This window comes from Myiozetetes cayanensis, unplaced genomic scaffold, assembly GCF_022539395.1.
Source record: "Myiozetetes cayanensis isolate MyiCay16 unplaced genomic scaffold, myiCay2020 scf137, whole genome shotgun sequence".
Lineage (NCBI taxonomy): Eukaryota > Metazoa > Chordata > Aves > Passeriformes > Tyrannidae > Myiozetetes > Myiozetetes cayanensis.
The window spans coordinates 58,062-76,901 of NW_026087015.1; the positions used below are offsets into that span (position 1 = coordinate 58,062).

Sequence of the window (18,840 nt, forward strand, 5' to 3'; positions counted from 1 at the left end):
CATTCCAAATTCTTGCCCTGGTTGGAGATTTTATGGATTGGGGGGATCACAGGGAGGATGTTTTGGATCACCCTGGAATACCCTGGAACCCCCTGGATCACCTTGGGACCCTCAGGAATTCCGGGATCACTCCGAGCTCCGGCCCTGGCTGGAGATTTTATGGATTTTGGGGATAATGGAGAGCCTGGATAAACCTGGAACATCCTGGGAAAGCCCCCCAAATCCTCTGGGACCCTCTGGAACGTCCCAGGACCCTCCCAAACCCCCCCAAAATTCCCGGATCACTCCGAGCTCTGTGCCTGGTTGAAGGTTTTTTTTTATGGATCAGGGGGATAAGGGGGGAACACGGAGAGCGGGAACGGCCTGGGAGGACTCCAGGATTCCAGGGGATGGATTCCCTGGGATCAGCCCAGGAGGATTCCAGGATTCCCTGGGATGGATCAGCCCGGGAGGACTCCAGGATTCCCTGGGATAGATCAGCCTGGGAGGACTCCAGGATTCCCTGGGATGGATCCAGGATTCCCTGGGATGGATCAGCCTGGGAGGACTCCAGGATTCCCTGGGATGGATCAGCCTGGGAGGAGGACTCCAGGATTCCCTGGAATCAGCCTGGGATGGATCCAGGATTCTCTGGGATGGATCAGCCCAGGAGGACTCCAGGATGCCCTGGGATGGATTCCCTGGAATCAGCCCAGGAGGATCCCAGAATTCCCTGGGATGCATTCCCTGGGATCAGCCTAGGAGGATTCCAGGATTCCATAGGATGGATCCAGAATTCCCTGGAATCATCCCAGGAGGATCCCAGGATTCCCCGGGATGTATTCCCTGGAATCAGCCCAGGAGAATTCCAGGATTCCCTGGGATGGATTCCCTGGGATCAGCCCAGGAGGATTCCATGGGATGGATCCAGAATTCCCTGGAAATCAGCCCAGGAGGATCCCAGAATTCCCTGGGATGGATTCCCTGGGATCAGCCCAGGAGGATTCCAGGATTCCCTGGGATGGCTCCAGAATTCCTTAGGATGGATTCCCTGGGATCAGCCCGGGAGGATCCCAGGATTCCCCGGGATGTCTCAGCCTGGGATCCCCCCCCCAATCCCGATCCCAATCCCTGTGGGATCACTTGAAGATCTTGCCCTGGTTGAAGGGTTTCCCCACGTGCCGGAATTCCCCTTCCCACAGGAAATATTCCGTCACCAGGGTCCGGCACTCGGCGCTGTCGGGGTCCAGCTTGCGCCACGTGTAGGACTCGTAATCCACCTGCCAGTCCGGGCACAGCTGGGAAAAACAGGGAAAAAAATGGGAATTAACCTAAAAAGAGCCGATATCCCAGGAATTATGGGGTTAGGGGGGAGTTTTTTGGGAATTGGGAGGGGTTTGGGGAATTTTTGAGGGGGTTTCCAGCAGGTGTGGGGCTCCCCATCCACCTGCCAGTCCGGGCACAGCTGGGAAAAACATGGGAAAAAACATGGAAAAACCAGGAATTAACCCAAAATGAACTGATATCCTGGGAATTGGGGGGTTAGGAGGGAGTTTTTTGGCAACTGAGGGTGTTTTAGGGGGATTTTAGGGGGGTTTGAGGGGGTTTCCAGCAGGTGTAGGACTCGTAATCCACCTGCCAGTCCGGGCACAGCTGGGAAAAACAGGGAAAAAACGGGAATTAACCCAAAAGGAGCCGATATCCCGGGAATTGGGGGGTTATGGAAGAGTTTTTTGGGAACTGGGGGTGTTTTAGGGGGATTTTAGGGGGGTTTGAGGGGGTTTCCAGCAGGTGTGGGACTCCCAATCCACCTGCCAGTCCAGGTACAGCTGGGAAAAACAGGGAAAAAACGGGAATTAGCCCAAAATTAACTGATATCCTGGGAATTATGGGGTTATGGAAGAGTTTTTTGGGAATTAGGAGGGGTTTGGGGAATTTTTGAGGGGGTTTCCAGCAGGTGTGGGGCTCTCAATCCACCTGCCAGTCCGGGCACAGCTGGGAAAAACAGGGAAAAAACAGGAATTAACCCAAAATGAACTGATATCCTGGGAATTGGGGTTTAGGAGGGAGACTTTTGGGAATTGGGGGTGTTTTAGGGGGATTTTAGGGAGGTTTGAGGGGGTTTCCAGCAGGTGTGGGGCTCCCAATCCACCTGCCAGTCTGGGCACAGCTGGGAAAAACGGAAAAAATGGGAATTAACCCAAAATGAACTGATATCCTGGGAATTCAGGGGTTATGGAGGGGTTTTGAGGGGATTTGGGGGATTTCAGGGGGTTTTCCAGCAGGTGTAGAACTCCCCGTCTGTGGATTTGGGATATTTTGGAGTGGATTGGGGATATTTTTTGGGTGTTTTTAGAGTGTTTTGGGGGTTTCACTCATGGTAAACGCCAGCTCCTGCCCCCTGAAGAGCCAGAGGGTGGATTTGGGGATATTTTGGGGTGTTTTGGGGATATTTTGGGGTGTTTTGGGGATATTTTTGAGGATATTTTTGGGGTTTCACTCACGCTAAATGCCAGCTCCTGACCCCTGAAGAGCCAGAGGGTGGATTTGGGGATATTTTGGGGTATTTTGGGGATATTTTGGGGTATTTTTGGGGATATTTTGGGGTATTTTTGGGGATGTTTTGGGGTTTCACTCACGGTAAATGCCAGCTCCTGCCCTCTGAAGAGCCAGAAGGTGGATTTGGGGATATTTTGGGGGATATTTTGGGGTATTTTTTGGGTGTTTTTGGAGTGTTTTGGGGGGTTTCACTCACGGTAAATGCCAGCTCCTGCCCCCTGAAGAGCCAGAGGGTGGATTTGGGGATATTTTAGGGTATTTTTGGGATATTTTTGGGTGTTTCACTCACGGTAAATGCCAGCTCCTGCCCCCTGAAGAGCCAGAGGAAGGATTTGGGGTATTTTTGGGATATTTTTGGGGTGTCACTCACGGTAAATGCCAGCTTCTGCCCCTGGAAGAGCCAGAGGAAGGATTTTTGGATATTTTGGGATGTTTTGGGGTGTTTTTGGGTGTCTTTCACGGTAAATGCCAGCTCCTGCCCCCTGAAGAGCCAGAGGGTGGATTTGGGGATATTTTGGGGTGTTTTGAGGTATTTTTGAGAATATTTTGGGGTGTCACTCACAGTAAATGCAGCTCCTGCCCCCTGAAGAGCCAGAGGGTGGATTTGAGGATATTTTGGGGTGTTTTGAGGTATTTGGGGATATTTTGGGGTGTCACTTACAGTGAATGTGAGCCTGCCCTGAAGAGCAGAGGGTGGATTTGAGGGTATTTTGGGGTGTTTTGAGGGTGACTTGGTTTGGGTAGTTATTTGGGAGATGTTTTGGGAGTGTTGCTATCTCACGGTAAATGCAGTTCCTGCCCCCTGAAGAGCCAGAGGGGGGATTTGGGGATATTTTGGGATATTTTGGGGATATTTTTGGGTGTTTCACTCACGGTAAATGCCAGCTCCTGCCCCCTGAAGAGCCAGAGGGTGTTTTTGGGGATATTTTGGGGTATTTTTGGGGATATTTTGGGGTTTCACTCACGGTAAATGCAGTTCCTGCCCCTGGAGAACCAGAGGGTGGATTTGGGGATATTTTGGGGTGTTTTGAGGTATTTTTGGGGTGTATTTTGGGGTGTCACTCACGGTAAATGCTAGCTGCCTACTCCTGAGGAGCCAGGGGATGGATTTGGGGATATTTTGGGGATATTTTGGGATATTTTGGAGGTGTCACTCACGGTAAATGCCAGTTCCTGCCCCCTGAAGAGCCAGAGGATGGATTTGGGGATATTTTGGGGATATTTTGGGTGTTTCACTCACGGTAAACGCCAGCTCCTGCCCCCTGAAGAGCCAGAAGGTGGATTTGAGGATATTTTGGGGTGTTTTGGGGTATTTTTTGAGGATATTTTGGGGGTTTCACTCACGGTAAATGCCAGCTCCTGCCCCCTGAAGAGCCAGAGGGTGGATGTGGGGATATTTTGGGGTGTTTTGGGGATATTTTGGGGTGTTTTGGGGGGTTTCACTCACGGTAAATGCCAGCTCCTGCCCCCTGAAGAGCCAGACCCCCGAGATGCTGCTGTCGTGGTCGCTGCCGAAGAGGATGACGCTGGCAAAGGCGTTTTTCCGGAGCTTGTCCAGGCGCTGGAACATCCCTGGGGGTGGGGGGAGACGCGTCAGGGAAGAGGGAAGGGAGGGGAGGGAGGGAAGCGATGGAGGAGGGACAGGGAGAGGGAGGGAAAGAAAGAAAAGAAAGGAAAGAGGAAGGAAAAAGGGGAAAAAGGGGAAAAAAAGAGGGAAAAAAAGGGGGAAAAAGGGGGAAAATGATGAGTGATGATGAAGGTGATGATGATGAGGGTGATGAAGGCTCTCTACCAGTGATGAGGCTGCAGCTCATGAAGGTCTGGGCGGAGGTCCAGGGAAGGAGCAGGAGGAAGGGGCAGGAAGGAATGGGGGAAGTGCAGGTGGAGGATGAGGATGGGGACAATGATGAGGAGGATGAGGATAATGAAGATGAGGATGATGAGGGTGATGAAGGCTCTCACCAGTGATGAGGTTGCAGCTCATGAAGGGCTGGCTCAGCTCCTCAGGGAAGGGGAGAAGGAGGAGGGGGATGGGGAAGGGGTGGCAGGAGGAGGATGAGGATGGTGATGAGGAGGATGAGGATGAAGATGAGGATGATGAAGGTGATGATGAGGGTGATGAAGGCTCTCACCGGTGATGAGGTTGCAGCTCATGAAGGTCTGGCTCAGCTCCTCAGGGAAGGGGAGAAGGAGGAGGGGGATGGGGAAGGGGTGGCAGGAGGAGGATGAAGATGAGGATGAGTGATGAGTGATGATGAGGATGATGATGAGGAGGCTGAAGGCTCTCACCAGTGATGAGGTTGCAGCTCATGAAGGGCTGGCTCAGCTCCTCAGGGAAGGAGCAGGAGGAGAGGGATGGGGAAGGGGTGGCAGAAGGAGGATGAGGATGGGGATGGTGAGGAGGAGGATGATGAGAATGAAGAGGATGATGATGAGGGTGATGAAGGCTCTCACCAGTGATGAGGTTGCAGCTCATGAAGGGCTGGCTCAGCTCCTCGGGGAAGGAGCAGGAAGGGGATGGGGAAGGGGTGGCAGGAGGAGGATGAGGATGGTGATGAGGAGGATGAGGATGAAGATGAAGATGATGAAGGTGATGATGAGGGTGATGAAGGCTCTCACCGGTGATGAGGTTGCAGCTCATGAAGGTCTGGCTCAGCTCCTCAGGGAAGGAGGAGGATGAAGGGAATGGGGAAGGGGGACAGGAGGAGGATGAGGATGATGATGGGGACAGTGATGATGATGATGATGAGGAGGAGGCTGAAGGCTCACCCAGTGATGAGGTTGCAGCTCATGAAGGGCTGGCTCAGCTCCCCAGGGAAGGGGATGGGGTGGCAGGAGGAGGATGGGGATGGTGCAGGAAAGAGGATGATGGGGAGGATGATGTGAGGATGATGAGGGGTGATGGAAGGCTCTCACCGCGATGAGGCTGCAGCTCATGAAGGCTGGGCTGGCAGCTCTCAGGGAAGGAGCAGTGGGAAGGGGGATGGGAAAGGGGCAGCAGGAGGAGTGATGAGGATGGGGATGAGGATGATGATGGGATGACGAAGATGATGATGATGAGGAGGAGGAGGAGGCGGGAAGGCCTCACCGGTGATGAGGTTGCAGCTCATGAAGGGCTGGCTCAGCTCCTCAGGGAAGGAGCAGGAGGAAGGGGCAGGAAGGGGATGGGGAAGGGGTGACAGGAGGAGGATGAGGATGGGGACAATGATGAGGAGGATGAGGATGAAGATGAGGATGAAGATGAGGATGATGATGAGGGTGATGAAGGCTCTCACCAGTGATGAGGTTGCAGCTCATGAAGGTCTGGCTCAGCTCCTCAGGGAAGGGGAGAAGGAGGAGGGATGGATAAAAGGTGCAGGATGGAGGATGAGGATGGTGATGAGGAGGATGAGGATGAAGATGAGGATGATGAAGGTGATGATGAGGGTGATGAAGGCTCTCACCGGTGATGAGGTTGCAGCTCATGAAGGTCTGGCTCAGCTCCTCAGGGAAGGGGAGAAGGAGGAGGGGGATTGGGAAGGGGTGGCAGGAGGAGGAAGATGGGGATGGTGATGAGGATGATGGGGATGATGATGAGGAGGCTGAAGGCTCTCACCAGTGATGAGGTTGCAGCTCATGAAGGGCTGGCTCAGCTCCTCAGGGAAGGGGAGCAGGAGGAGAGGGATGGGGAAGGGGTGGCAGGAGGAGGATGAGGATGGGGATGGTGAGGAGGAGGATGATGAGAATGAAGAGGATGATGATGAGGGTGATGAAGGCTCTCACCAGTGATGAGGTTGCAGCTCATGAAGGGCTGGCTCAGCTCCTCGGGGAAGGAGCAGGAAGGGGATGGGGAAGGGGTGGCAGGAGGAGGATGAGGATGGTGATGAGGAGGATGAGGATGAAGATGAAGATGATGAAGGTGATGATGAGGGTGATGAAGGCTCTCACCGGTGATGAGGTTGCAGCTCATGAAGGTCTGGCTCAGCTCCTCAGGGAAGGGGAGGAGGATGAAGGGAATGGGGAAGGGGGACAGGAGGAGGATGAGGATGATGATGGGGACAGTGATGATGATGATGATGAGGAGGAGGCTGAAGGCTCTCACCAGTGATGAGGTTGCAGCTCATGAAGGGCTGGCTCAGCTCCTCAGGGAAGGGGATGGGGTGGCAGGAGGAGGATGGGGATGGTGAGGAAGAGGATGATGGGGAGGATGATGAGGATGATGAGGGTGATGAAGGCTCTCACCGGTGATGAGGTTGCAGCTCATGAAGGGCTGGCTCAGCTCCTCAGGGAAGGAGCAGGAAGGGGATGGGAAAGGGGTAGCAGGAGGAGGATGAGGATGGGGATGAGGATGATGGGGATGATGAAGATGATGATGATGAGGAGGAGGAGGAGGCTGAAGGCTCTCACCGGTGATGAGGTTGCAGCTCATGAAGGGCTGGCTCAGCTCCTCAGGGAAGGAGCAGGAGGAAGGGGCAGGAAGGGGTGGCAGGAGGAGGATGAGGATGGGGATGGTGATGGGGACAGTGATGAGGATGAAGATGAGGATGATGAGGAGGCTGAAGGCTCTCACCAGTGATGAGGTTGCAGCTCATGAAGGGCTGGCTCAGCTCCTCAGGGAAAGGAAGGAGGATGAAGGGGATGGGGAAGGGGTAGCAGGAGGAGGATGGGGATGGTAAGGAAGAGGATGATGGGGAGGATGATGAGGATGATGAGGGTGATGAAGGCTCTCACCAGTGATGAGGTTGCAGCTCATGAAGGTCTGGCTCAGCTCCTCAGGGAAAGGAAGGAGGATGAAGGGGATGGGGAAGGGGTAGCAGGAGGAGGATGAGGATGGGGACAATGATGAGGAGGATGAGGATGATGATGATGAGGGTGATGAAGGCTCTCACCGGTGATGAGGTTGCAGCTCATGAAGGTCTGGCTCAGCTCCTCAGGGAAGCGGTACTGGGCGTACCAGAGGGACCAGCCCTCGCGGTCGAAGTGCTCCCAGAAGTGGGGCAGGGCCACCCCCAGAGTGTCCTCGTTGGAATATTTGCGCTTGAACTCGTCCAGGACGAACGGGCTGGGGGGACAGAGGGGACAGGGGGCAGGGGGGACATTGGGGGGACATTGGGGGACAGGGGACATTGGGGGACAGGGGACATTGGGGGATGGGGGACAGGAGGGGACAGGAGAGGACAGGGGGACATTGAGGGGATAGCAGGGGACAGGGGGACATTGGGGGATGGAGGGACAGGGGGACATTGGGGGACAGCAGGGGACATTGGGGGGAGGGGGACAGCAGGAGACAGGGGGACATTGGGGGATGGAGGGACAGGGGACATTGGGAGGGACAGCAGGGGACAGAAAGGGACAGGGGGACAGGAGGAGACACGGGCACAGTAAGGGACAAGGGAGTGACAAGGGGGGACAGGAGGGGACAGGAGACATTGGGGGATGGGGAGGACAGCAGGGGACAGGGGGGACAGCAGGGGACAGGAGAGGACAAGGGGACATTGGGGGGATGGGGGGACAAGGGGACAATAAGGGACAGGAACGACAATAAACAACAAGGGGACAATAAGGACAGCAAGAGATGAGGAGACAAGAGGGGACAAGGAGAACAGGAAAGGGCAGGAGGGGCAAAGGGAGAGAAGGGGGACAAGGTCAACACCTGAGGGTGACCCCAAACCCCCTCAAAGTGACCCCAAACCCACCCCAGGTACCCCCAAACCCTCTCAAAATGCCCCCAAACCCCCTCAAAGCATCCCCAACCCCCTCAAGCTCCCCAAACCTCCTCAAGGTGACCCCAAACACCCCTCAAGCTCCCCCAAACCCCCTCAAAGGGACCCCAAACCCACCCCAGGCTCCCCAAACCTCCTCAAAATGCCCCCAAACCCCCTCAAAGTGCCCCCAAACGCCCTCAAAATGCCCCCAAACCCCCTCAAGGTGTCCCCAAACCCCCTCAAAATGCCCCCAAACCTCCTCAAGGTGTCCCCAAACCCCCTCAAAATGCCCCCAAACCCCTCAAAATGCCCCCAAACACCCTCAAAATGCCCCCAAATCCCCTCAAAGTGACCCCAACCCCCCAAAGTGCCCCCAACCCCCCTCACCTCTTGGGCAGGTGGGCAAAGGGGTCCTTGGCCTTGGGCTCGGCCGCCAGGACCTGCTCGCACTCGTCCAGCTCCTCCTCGGCCTCCGTTCGCTTCTCCTCCTTCTTGGGGGGCTTCTCCTTCTTGGGGGGCTCCTTGTCCTTCTCCTTCTCCTTTCGGGGGGTTTTCTCCTCCTTCCTGGCCTGGGTCTCTGCAAATTTCTTGGCTGCTCCCCCCCAGAAAAAAAAAAACCACCCCCAAAAAGTGGATTTTTTTTTTCCCACCCTCAGAAAAAACATCCCCAAATCCCTTTTTTTCCCTCCAAAATAATTTACTCAGAGTTCTCATTTTCCCATAAACATTAAAATCAAAATCTCCCTTTAATGTTCTCCCCAAAAATCCTTTGAATTACCTTTTTCACCCTAAAAAAACACCTTAAATTCCGCTTTTATTGCACAAAAAATACCTTTGAATTTCCATTTCTCCAACCCACAAAAATCTTATATGAGGCTGGTTCAGGTGTGACCCCAGGGTGTCCCTGTGTCCCAAGGGGTGTCCCTGTGTCCCCCAGGGGTGTCCCTGAGCCCCCCCAAGACCCCCCCCAGCCCCTCACCATCGAACTGGAGCTCTCCCAGTACAGCCCTGAACTGGGGCTGGTTGAGGTGTGACCCCACCAGGGGTGTCCCTGTGTCCCCAGGGGTGTCCCTGAGTCCCCCAGGGGTGTCCCTGTGTCCCCAGGGTGTCCCTGTGTCCCCCCAGGACCCCCCATTGAACTGGACCTCTCCCAGTACAGCCCTGAACTGGGGCTGGTTGAGGTGGGACCCCCCCAGGGGTGTCCCTGTGTCCCCAAAGTGTGTCCCTGTGTCCCCCAGGGGTGTCCCTGAGCCCCCCCAGGACCCCCCCCATCGAACTGGACCTCTCCCAGTACAGCCCTGAACTGGGGCTGGCTGAGGTGTGACCCTGTGGGTCCCTGTGTCCCCAAAGTGTGTCCCTGTGTCCCCCAGGGGTGTCCCTGTGTCCCCAAGGGGTGTCCCTGTGTCCCCCAGGGTGTCCCTGAGCCCCCCCAGGAACCCCCCCCATTGAACTGGAGCTCTCCCAGTACAGCCCTGAACTGGGGCTGGTTGAGGTGGGACCCCCCCAGGGGTGTCCCTGTGTCCCCAAAGTGTGTCCCTGTGTCCCCAGGGGTGTCCCATTGTCCCCAGGGTGTCCCTGAGTCCCCCAGGACCCCCCCCACCCCCTCACCATCGAACTGAAGCTCTCCCAGGACAGCCCTGAACTGGAGCTGGTTGAGGTGGGACCCCCAGGGTGTCCCTGTGTCCCCCCAGGGTGTCCCTGAGTCCCCCCCAGGACCCCCCCAATCAAACTGGACCTCTCCCAGTACAGCCCCGAACTGGGGCTGGTTGAGGTGGGACCCCCCCAGGGGTGTCCCATTGTCCCCAAGATGTGTCCCTGTGTCCCCAAAGTGTGTCCCTGTGTCCCCAGGGTGTCCCTGAGCCCCCCCAGGACCACCCCATCGAACTGGACCTCTCCCAGTACAGCCCTGAACTGGGGCTGGTTGAGGTGGGACCCCCCCAGGGGTGTCCCTGTGTCCCCAGGGGTGTCCCTGTGTCCCCAGGGGTGTCCCTGTGTCCTCAGGGTGTCCCTGAGCCCCCCCAGGACCCCCCCCCCAGCCCCTCACCATCGAACTGGGCCATCCTCTGGCACAACTGGACCTCTCCCAGCACAGCCTTGAACTGGGGCTGGTTGAGGCAGGTGAGGAACCAGCGGTTGACGTTCCCGAAGGGACCCCGGAACGCCGGGTCCAGCACCTGGGAATGGGGGAAAGGGGGACATGGAAACCCCCTCAGCACCCCATGGGACCCCCAAACACCCCTGGGACCCCCCTGGGATCCTCCAACCCCCCAAACACCACCTGGGACCCCTCAAATACTCCCTGTGATCCCCAGACACCCCCTTGGACCCCCCAAACACTCCCAGAACCCTTCCTAGGATACCCCAAAATCCCCCTGGAACGCTGGGCCCAGCACCTGGGAATGGGGGAAAGGGGGACATGGAAACCTTCTCAACAACCCATGGGACCCCCCAAACACCCCTGGGACCCCCCTGGGATCCTTCAACCCCCCAGATACCCCCGGGACCCCTCCCAGGATATCCCAAACCCTCCCCCGGAATGCCGGGTCCAGCACGTGGGAATGGGGGAAAGGGGGACATGGAAACCCCCTCAGCATCCCATGGGACCCCCCAAATACCCCTGAGACCCCCAGACAACCTCTGAGACCCCCCAAACACCCCCGGGACCCTCCTAGGATACCCCAACCCCCAGATACCCCGGGACCCCCTGGGATTCTCCAACCCCCAGATACCCCCAGGACCCCTCCCAGGATATCCCAAACCCTCCCCCAGAACGCCGGGTCCAGCACCTGGGAATGGGGGAAAGGGGGACATGGAAACCCCCTCAGCACCCCATGGGACCCCCAAACACCCCTGGGACCCCCCTGGGATCCTCCAACCCCCAAACACCACCTGGGACCCCTCAAATACTCCCTGGGATCCCCAGACACCCCCTTGGAACCCCCAAATACCCCCAGAACCCTTCCTAGGATACCCCAAAATCCCCCTGGAACGCTGGGTCCAGTACCTGGGAATGGGGGAAAGGGGGACATGGAAACCCCCTCACGATCCCCTGACACCCCCAAATACCCCCTGGGACGCCCTAAACACCCCTGGGACCCCCTAAATATCCCCTGGGACCCCCAAACACCCCTGGGACCCCCCAAGCCCCCCACCTGCTTGTAGAGCCAGAGCAGGGCGCAGACCAGGGTGATGTCAGCCAGGGACACCCCTGGGACCCCCTAAACCCCTCGAGGACAGCCCTAAATGCCACCCCAAGACCCAAAGACCCCCTAAACCCCTCCAGGACCCCCCTAAACCCCCCATTCCCCCTACCTGCTTGTAGAGCCAGAGCAGGGCACAGATCAGGGTGATGTCAGCCAGGAAAACCCCCTGGGACCCCCAAAACTCCTCCCAGACCACTCAAACACCCCTAAACCCTCCAGGACCCCCCAAACACCCCTGGGACCCCTCTAAACCCCCTCAATCCCCCTACCTGCTTGTAGAGCCAGAGCAGGGTGCAGACCAGGGTGATGTCAGCCAGAGAAATCCCCCTGAGACCCCCCCCCAAAACTCCTCCCAGACCCCTCAAAACACCCCTAAACCCCTCCAGGACCCCCAAAAACCCTGGGACCTCCCAACTCCCCTACCTGCTTGTAGAGCCAGAGCAGGGTGCAGACCAGGGTGATGCCAGCCAGGGAAACCCCCTGGGACCCCCCTAAACCCCCCCAATTCCCCCCTACCTGCTTGTAGAGCCAGAGCAGGGCGCAGACCAGGGTGATGTCAGCCAGGGACACGCGCTCGCCCACCAGGAAGGTCCTGGTTTTCAGGTGGGCGTCCAGGACCCCCAGGACCCTCCTCACCTCCTCCTTCGCCAGCTCCGTCGCCTGGGGGGGATAAAAACACACCCCAAATTTGGGAGGGGGGCTCTGACACCACCCCTGACCCCCCATGAGGAGATGGGACCACCCCAAAAAGGGCAACTCCGAAAGCAGCGGCACCGATGGGGGGGTGTTGGGAGAGGGGGTGTTGGAGAGGGGGGCTGCAAGCCCCCAGAAAAGAGACCCCGACCCCCCACCAAGGAGACCCCCAAGTGATGAATTTTCCCCCAGCACCCCCAAAACAGACCCCACTTTGACCCCAGTGCCCTTCAAGGAGTCCCCCAGACCCTCCCCAAGGACCCCCTTGGCCATTCCAGGACCCTCCCAAGAGGAGCCCCCTGGTTTGGAGCCCCTCAAAGGAGCCCCCCAGGATCACCCAGACCCCCAAAATCCATCCCAGGACCCCAAAATCCCCCAAAAAGCCCCCCACCTGTTTGTTGTAGTGCAGGATGCCCAGGGTGGGGAACACCCACACCCCTGTGTCCCTGTACCCCTGACCCTCCCTGACCCCCAGGACCCCCCCAAACCCCTCCAGGACCCCCAAAACCCCTCCGGGACCCCCAAAATCTCCTCAGGACCCCCAAAACCCCCTCAAGACCCCCCAAAGCCCCCCACCTGCTTGTTGTAGTGCAGGATGCCCAGGGTGGGGATCACCCATGTCCTGCTGGGGGCACCACATCCCTGTGTCCCCATGTCCCTAAGCCCTGAGACCCCCAAGACCCCCAAAACCTCCCCCAAAGCCCCCCACCTGCTTGTTGTAGTGCAGGATGCCCAGGGTGGGGAACACCCAGGTGCTGGCGGAGGCACCACATCCCTGTGTCCCTGTACCCCTCACCCTCCCTGATCCCCAGGACCCCCAAAACCCCTCCAGGACCCCCAAAACCTCCCCAAAAGCCCCCCCACCTGCTTGTTGTAGTGCAGGATGCCCAGGGTGGGGAAGACCCAGGTGCTGGTGGGGGGCACCACATCCCTGTGTCCCCATGTCCCTAAGCCCTGAGACCCCCAGGACCCCAAAACCCCTCCAGGACCCCCAAAACCCCTCCAAGACCCCCCAAACCCCTCCAGGACCCCCAAAACCCCCCCAAAAGCTCCCCCACCTGCTTGTTGTAGTGCAGGATGCCCAGGGTGGGGAAGACCCAGGTGCTGGCGGGGGGCACCACATCCCTGTGTCCCTGTACCCCTGACCCTCCCTGACCCCCAGGACCCCCCCAAACCCCTCCAGGACCCCCAAAACCTCCCCCCAAAGCCCCCCCACCTGCTTGTTGTAGTGCAGGATGCCCAGGGTGGGGAAGACCCAGGTGCTGGCGGGGGGCACGACGTCGCTGTCGGCGAAGTTGACCCACTGCAGCACCGCGGCCGCCGCCTCGGGGGTGCTGCCCCGCAGCTCCTCCGTGCTCACTGAGGGCACAAACAGCTGGTTAAGGGCACACCAGACTAGTTAAGGGTAGGGGAGACTGGTTAAGAGGGGATTGAAGTGGGTAAAGAGAGGGTAAAACTCGTTAGAGTTGGTGCAAGAGGGGAAAAAAGTCACTCAAAGTGAAAAAAAAGGTTGGGGAGGGGGAGAATTGGTTAAGGGGGTTAAGGGCGGGTCAGGAAAAACTAAGACTAGTTAAAAACATTAAGACTCGTTAATATAAAGGAAAACTTGTTAAGGGCAACAAAATTTGTTCATGAGGCAGTAAAACTTATTAATGGTAATAAAACTACTTATAATTGAATAAAACTCCTTTAAAGGATGTAAAAACTGTTACTGGGAAACACAACTAGTGAAGGCAGTTAAAACCTGATAAAAGTGGCATAAAACTAGTTAAGAAAAAAGGAAGTCTTGCTATCAAGGAATAAAAGTAGTTAAAAGGGATAAAACTTGTTAAAGGGGCATCAAAGTCATGAATAAAGAATAAAACTTGTTAAGAGAGTTACAGCTAGTTACTGAAGGGCACAACTGGTTAAGGGGGGGGCACAACTGGTTAAGGGAGAGCACAACTGGTTAAATTGGGGTGCCCAGCTGGTTAAGGGGGTTGCCCAGCTGGTTCAGGGGGGTGCCCAGCTGGTTAAGGGGGGTGCCCAGCTGGTTAAGGGGGTGCCCAGCTGGTTAAAGGGGGTGCCCAGCTGGTTAAGGGGGGTGCCCAGCTGGTTAAAGGGGGTGCCCAGCTGGTTAAGGGGGTGCCCAGCTGGTTAAGGGAGGGCACAGCTGATTAAGGGGGGTGCCCAGCTCATTAAATTGGGGTGCCCAGCTGGTTAAAGGTGGGTACCCAGCTGGTTAAACTGGGGTGCCCAGCTCATTCAAGGGGGTGCCCAGTAGGTTAAAGGGGGTGCCCAGCTGGTTAAAGGGGTACCCAGCTCATTCAAGGGGTGCCCAGCTGGTTAAAGGGGTGCCCGGCTAGTTAAGGGGGGTGCCCAGCTGGTTAAACTGGGGTGCCCAGCTCATTCAAGGGGGTGCCCAGCTGGTTAAGGGGGGTGCCCAGCTGGCCCCTCACCATAGTAGGCGATGGCGTTGCTCTCGAAGACGCAGAACCCGTCGTCGCCCTCGAACGCCGGCACCTGGGGAAGGGGCACGAGGGAGGCGGTTTGGGCCTGACCATCCCCCTCAAAGCCCCCTCCCCACCTCCCCCAAGCCCCCAACCGCTCACCTTGCCCAGGGGGAACTTGCGCAGGAACTCGGGGGTGCGGTTGGTCTGCCCGAAGTGGAAGTGGGGGGGCGAGGAGAGGACGCGGAGCCGAGCGCCGGAGTACTGGGCGGCGATGAGAGCCTTGAACGCCCGCCAGTTCTCGGGGTACGTGTACAGGGTCTGGGGGAAAAAGAGGTTCAGGGGGTCCTAAAGGGCAGGGGAGATTGAAGGGGTGGGGGCACGGGGGAGGAAGGGGGTTCCAGGGGGTCCCCAGTGGGCAGAGTGGGTCCCACAGTGCTGGGCCACAACCTGTGTACAGGGTCTGGGGAGGGCAAAGGGGGTCAGGGGGGCCCTAAAGGGTCAAGGGGACCCCAAAGGGTCATTGGAGGGGGTACAGAGGGTGGGGGCACAGGGGGCACAGGGGAGGTTACAGGGGTCCCGAGCGCCCGAGTACTGGGCGGCGATGAGAGCCTTGAACGCCCGCCAGTTCTCGGGTACGTGTACAGGGTCTGGGGGAAAAAGGGTTCAGGGGGCCCCAAAGGGGCAGGGGGAGATTAAAGGGTGGGAGGCACGGGGGAGGAAGGGGGTTCCAGGGTCCCCAGTGGGCAGAGTGGGGTCCCACAGTGCTGAGCCACAACCTGTGCACAGGGTCTGGGGAGGGCAAAGGGGGTCAGGGGGCCCCAAAGGGTCAGAGGGGCTCCAAAGGGTCAGAGGGGACCCCAAAGGGTCAGTTGGAGGGGAACAGGGCTGGGGGCACAAGGGGGCACGGGGGAGGTTCCAGGGGTCCCCAGTGGGCAGAGTGGGGTCCCACAGTGCTGAGCGGCAATGAACGCTTGAACGCCCCCAGTTCTTGGGGTACGTGTACAGGGTCTGGGGGGAAAAGGGTTCAGGGGGCCCTAAAGGGGCAGGGGAGATAGAAGGGGTGGGGGGGCACGGGGGAGGAAGGGGGAGGTTCCAGGGGGTCCTGAGTGGGCACAGAGTCGAGTGCCCAAGTACTGGGCGGTGATGAGAGCCTTGAACGCCCGCCAGTTCTCGGGGTACATGTACAGGGTCTGGGGGGCAGCACCCCAAAGGGTCATTGAGGGGGTACAGGGGTGGGGGCACAGGGGGGCACGGGGGAGGTTCCAGGGGTCCCCAGTGGGCAGAGTGGGGTCCCACAGTCCTGAGCGGCAATGAGAGCCTTGAACACCCGCCCAGTTCTCGGGTACGTGTGTACAGGGTCTGGGGGAAAAGGGTTCAGGGGGCCCTAAAGGGGCAGGGGGAAATTGAAGGGGTGGGGGGCACAGGGGGATGAAGGGGGAGGTTCCAGGGGTCCTGAGTGGGCACAGAGTCGGGTGCCCGAGTACTGGGCGGCGATGAGAGCCTTGAACGCCCGCCAGTTCTCGGGCACGTGTACAGGGTCTGGGGGAAAAAGGGGTCAGGGGGCCCCAAAGGGGCAGGGGAGATAGAAGGGGTGGGGGCACAGGGGGAGAAAGGGGGAGGTTCCAGGGGTCCTGAGTGGGCAGAGTGGGTCCCACAGTCCTGAGTGGCAATGAGTGCCTTGAATGCCCGCCCAGTTCTCAGGGTACGTGTACAGGGTCTGGGGGAAAAAGGGGTCAGGGGGCCCCAATGGGGTAGAGGGAGATAGAAGGGGTGGGGGCACAAGGGGGAAGGGGGAAGGTTCCAGGGGTCCTCAGTGGGCAGAGTGGGGTCCCACAGTGCTGGGCCACAACCTGTGTACAGGGTCTGGGGAGGGCAAAGGGGGTCGGGGGGCTCCAAAGGGTCAAGGGGACCCCAAAGGGTCATTGGAGGGGTACAGAGGGTGGGGGCACAGGGGGGCACAGGGGAGGTTACAGGGGTCCCGAGCGCCCGAGTACTGGGCGGCGATGAGAGCCTTGAACGCCCGCCAGCTCTCGGGTACGTGTACAGGGTCTGGGGGGAAAAAGGGGTCGGGGGGGCCCCAAAGGGTCAGAGGGAGATTGAAGGGGTGGGGAGCACAAGGGGGGAAAAGGAGGGAGGTTCCAGGGGGTCCTGAGTGGGCAGAGTGGGGTCCCACAGTCCTGAGTGGCAATGAGTGCCTTGAATGCCCGCCCAGTTCTCAGGGTACATGTACAGGGTCTGGGGGAAAAAGGGTTCAGGGGGCCCCAAAGGGTCAGGGGAGATAGAAGGGGTGGGGGCACAGGGGGGCACAGGGGGAGGTTCCAGAGGGTCCTGAGTGGGCACAGAGTGGGGTCCCACAGTCCTGAGCGGCAATCAGAGCCTTGAACGCCCGCCAGTTCTCGGGGTACGTGTACAGGGTCTGGGGGCAGCACCCCAAAGGGTCATTGGTGGGGGTACAGGGGGGCACTGGGGGCATGGGGGGAGGTTCCAGGGGTCCCCAGTGGGCAGAGTGGGGTCCCACAGTGCTGGGCCACAACCTGTGTACAGGGTCTGGGGAGGGCAAGAGGTGGTCAGGGGGCCCCAAAGGGTCAGGGGATCCCAAAGAGTCGTTGGAGGGGGTACAGGGGTGGGGGCACAGGGGGGCACAGGGGGAGGTTACAGGGGTCCCGAGTGCCCGAGTACTGGGCGGCAGTCTGAGAGCCTTGAACGCCCGCCAGTTCTCGGGGTATGTGTACAGGGTCTGGGGAAAAAGGGTTCAGGGGGCCCCTAAGGGTCAGGGGAGATTGAAGGGTGGGGGGCACAGGGGGAGAAAGGGGGGAGGTTCCAGGGGTCCCCAGTGGGCAGAGTGGGGTCCCACAGTCCTGAGCAGCAATCAGCAGCCTTGAACGCCCGCCAGTTCTCAGGGTCCGTGTACAGGGTCTGGGAGGTCAGGAGGCCCTAAAGGGTCAGGGAGACCCCAAAGGGTCAGGGGAGATTGAAGGGTGGGGGCACAGGGGAGTAAAGGGGGAGGTTCCAGGGGTCCCTAGTGGGCAGAGTGGAGTCCCACAGTCCTGAGCGGCAATGAGAGCCTTGAATGCCCGCCAGTTCTCGGGGTCCGTGTACAGGGTCTGGGGGAAAAGGGTTCAGGGGGCCCCAAAGGGTCAGGGGGCCCCAAAGGGTCAGGGGGAGATTGAAGGGGTGGGGGCACAGGGGGAGGTTCCAGGGGGTCCTGAGTGGCCAGAGAGGGTCCCACAGTGCTGAGCAGCAATCAGAGCCTTGAACGCTCCCCAGTTCTCGGGGTCCGTGTACAGGCTCTGGGGGAAAACAAGGGCTCAGGGGGCCCCAAAGGGTCAGGGGGAGATTGAAGGGGTGGGGGGCACAAGGGGGGTCACGGGTGGGAGGTTCCAGGGGGTCCCAAGTTGGGTCCTGCAGTGCTGGGCCACAATCAGGACTGGAAGAAGCCCCAGGTCTTGGGGTCCACGTGAAGGGTCTGGGGGCAAAAATCTCAGGGGGCTCCAAAGGGGTTGGGTGGGGGTACAGGGGGTGGGGGTCACGGGGGCCTCAAAAGGTCGAGGGAGGGAGGGGGCACGGGGGGGTCACAGAGTGTCTCTGAGGGGTCAGCGGATTGGAGCGTCACAACCAGAGCCTTGAGAGACCCCCCGGTCTTTGGGGTGGACCCCCGTGTGAAGGGGTTGAGGGGGTCCCAAAAGGTCGTGGGGAGGCCCCAAAGGTCGGGAGGGCCCAAAGAGGTCTGAGGAGAGGGTGGGGAGGGCACAAGAGGGTGTCAGGTGGTGGAAAAAGGGAGGTGGGGTCCTGACGTGACTTTGTCATGGGTGGGTGGGGGATGTGAAGGCACAAGCGACCCCATCCAGGTTGGGGGCACTGCGGTCACTGCCCTGCGCCGGACAACGAGAGGGGTCCCCACGGGACCCTCAAGGACAACGCGGTGACCGTCCCACCCAGGACACCCCCAGCATCCACAGACCCCACCCCGACCTCCTCAACCCCACCCTGAGGCCGCTCCATCTCCTCAGGCCTCCCCTCAGGCCTCACCCCCAACACCCTCCCCAAAATCACCGCCATCCCGCGGCCCCCCGCCAACCCCCTCGCCCCCAAACCCCTCCCGGCCGGTGCCCGGGACCCCCGGGGACGCGGTGGTGGCGGCGGGGCGGGCGGGGGGCGGCAGGGAAGGGCGGATGGCAGTAGATGTCGAGGAGGCCGCGCTCACTCACCCCCGACACGGCCATTTTGGCGAGCCCAGAGAGGCCGGGGGGCGGGGCCGCGAGGCCGGAAAGTGCCGCGGTGCTGGCACAG

At 59.2% G+C, this 18,840-nt stretch overlaps 1 protein-coding gene across 1 annotated transcript; it reads right to left on the reverse strand.

Annotated features, from left to right (window-relative positions):
* Positions 1-292: 292 nt before the first annotated feature.
* On the reverse strand, positions 293-18,837 carry EEF1G (eukaryotic translation elongation factor 1 gamma). Its single transcript, XM_050308970.1, has 10 exons — positions 18,759-18,837; positions 14,710-14,868; positions 14,557-14,620; positions 13,335-13,477; positions 11,942-12,085; positions 10,267-10,396; positions 8,610-8,814; positions 7,407-7,579; positions 3,986-4,110; positions 293-1,277 (listed from the first exon to the last, which is right to left on the reverse strand). Exons 1-10 carry the CDS (start codon positions 18,771-18,773, stop codon positions 1,119-1,121), a joined length of 1,317 nt encoding a protein of 438 aa, XP_050164927.1. The 5' UTR covers positions 18,774-18,837; the 3' UTR covers positions 293-1,118.
* Positions 18,838-18,840: the final 3 nt, after the last annotated feature.

Coding starts and splice junctions, on each gene's coding strand:
- EEF1G (XM_050308970.1), bottom strand. Junction 13,478..14,556: donor CAACGCCATCGCCTACTATG/GTGAGGGGCCAG, acceptor TTGTGCCCTCAG/TGAGCACGGAGGAGCTGCGG. Junction 12,086..13,334: donor TCCTGCACTACAACAAGCAG/GTGGGGGGGCTT, acceptor TATCCCCCCCAG/GCGACGGAGCTGGCGAAGGA.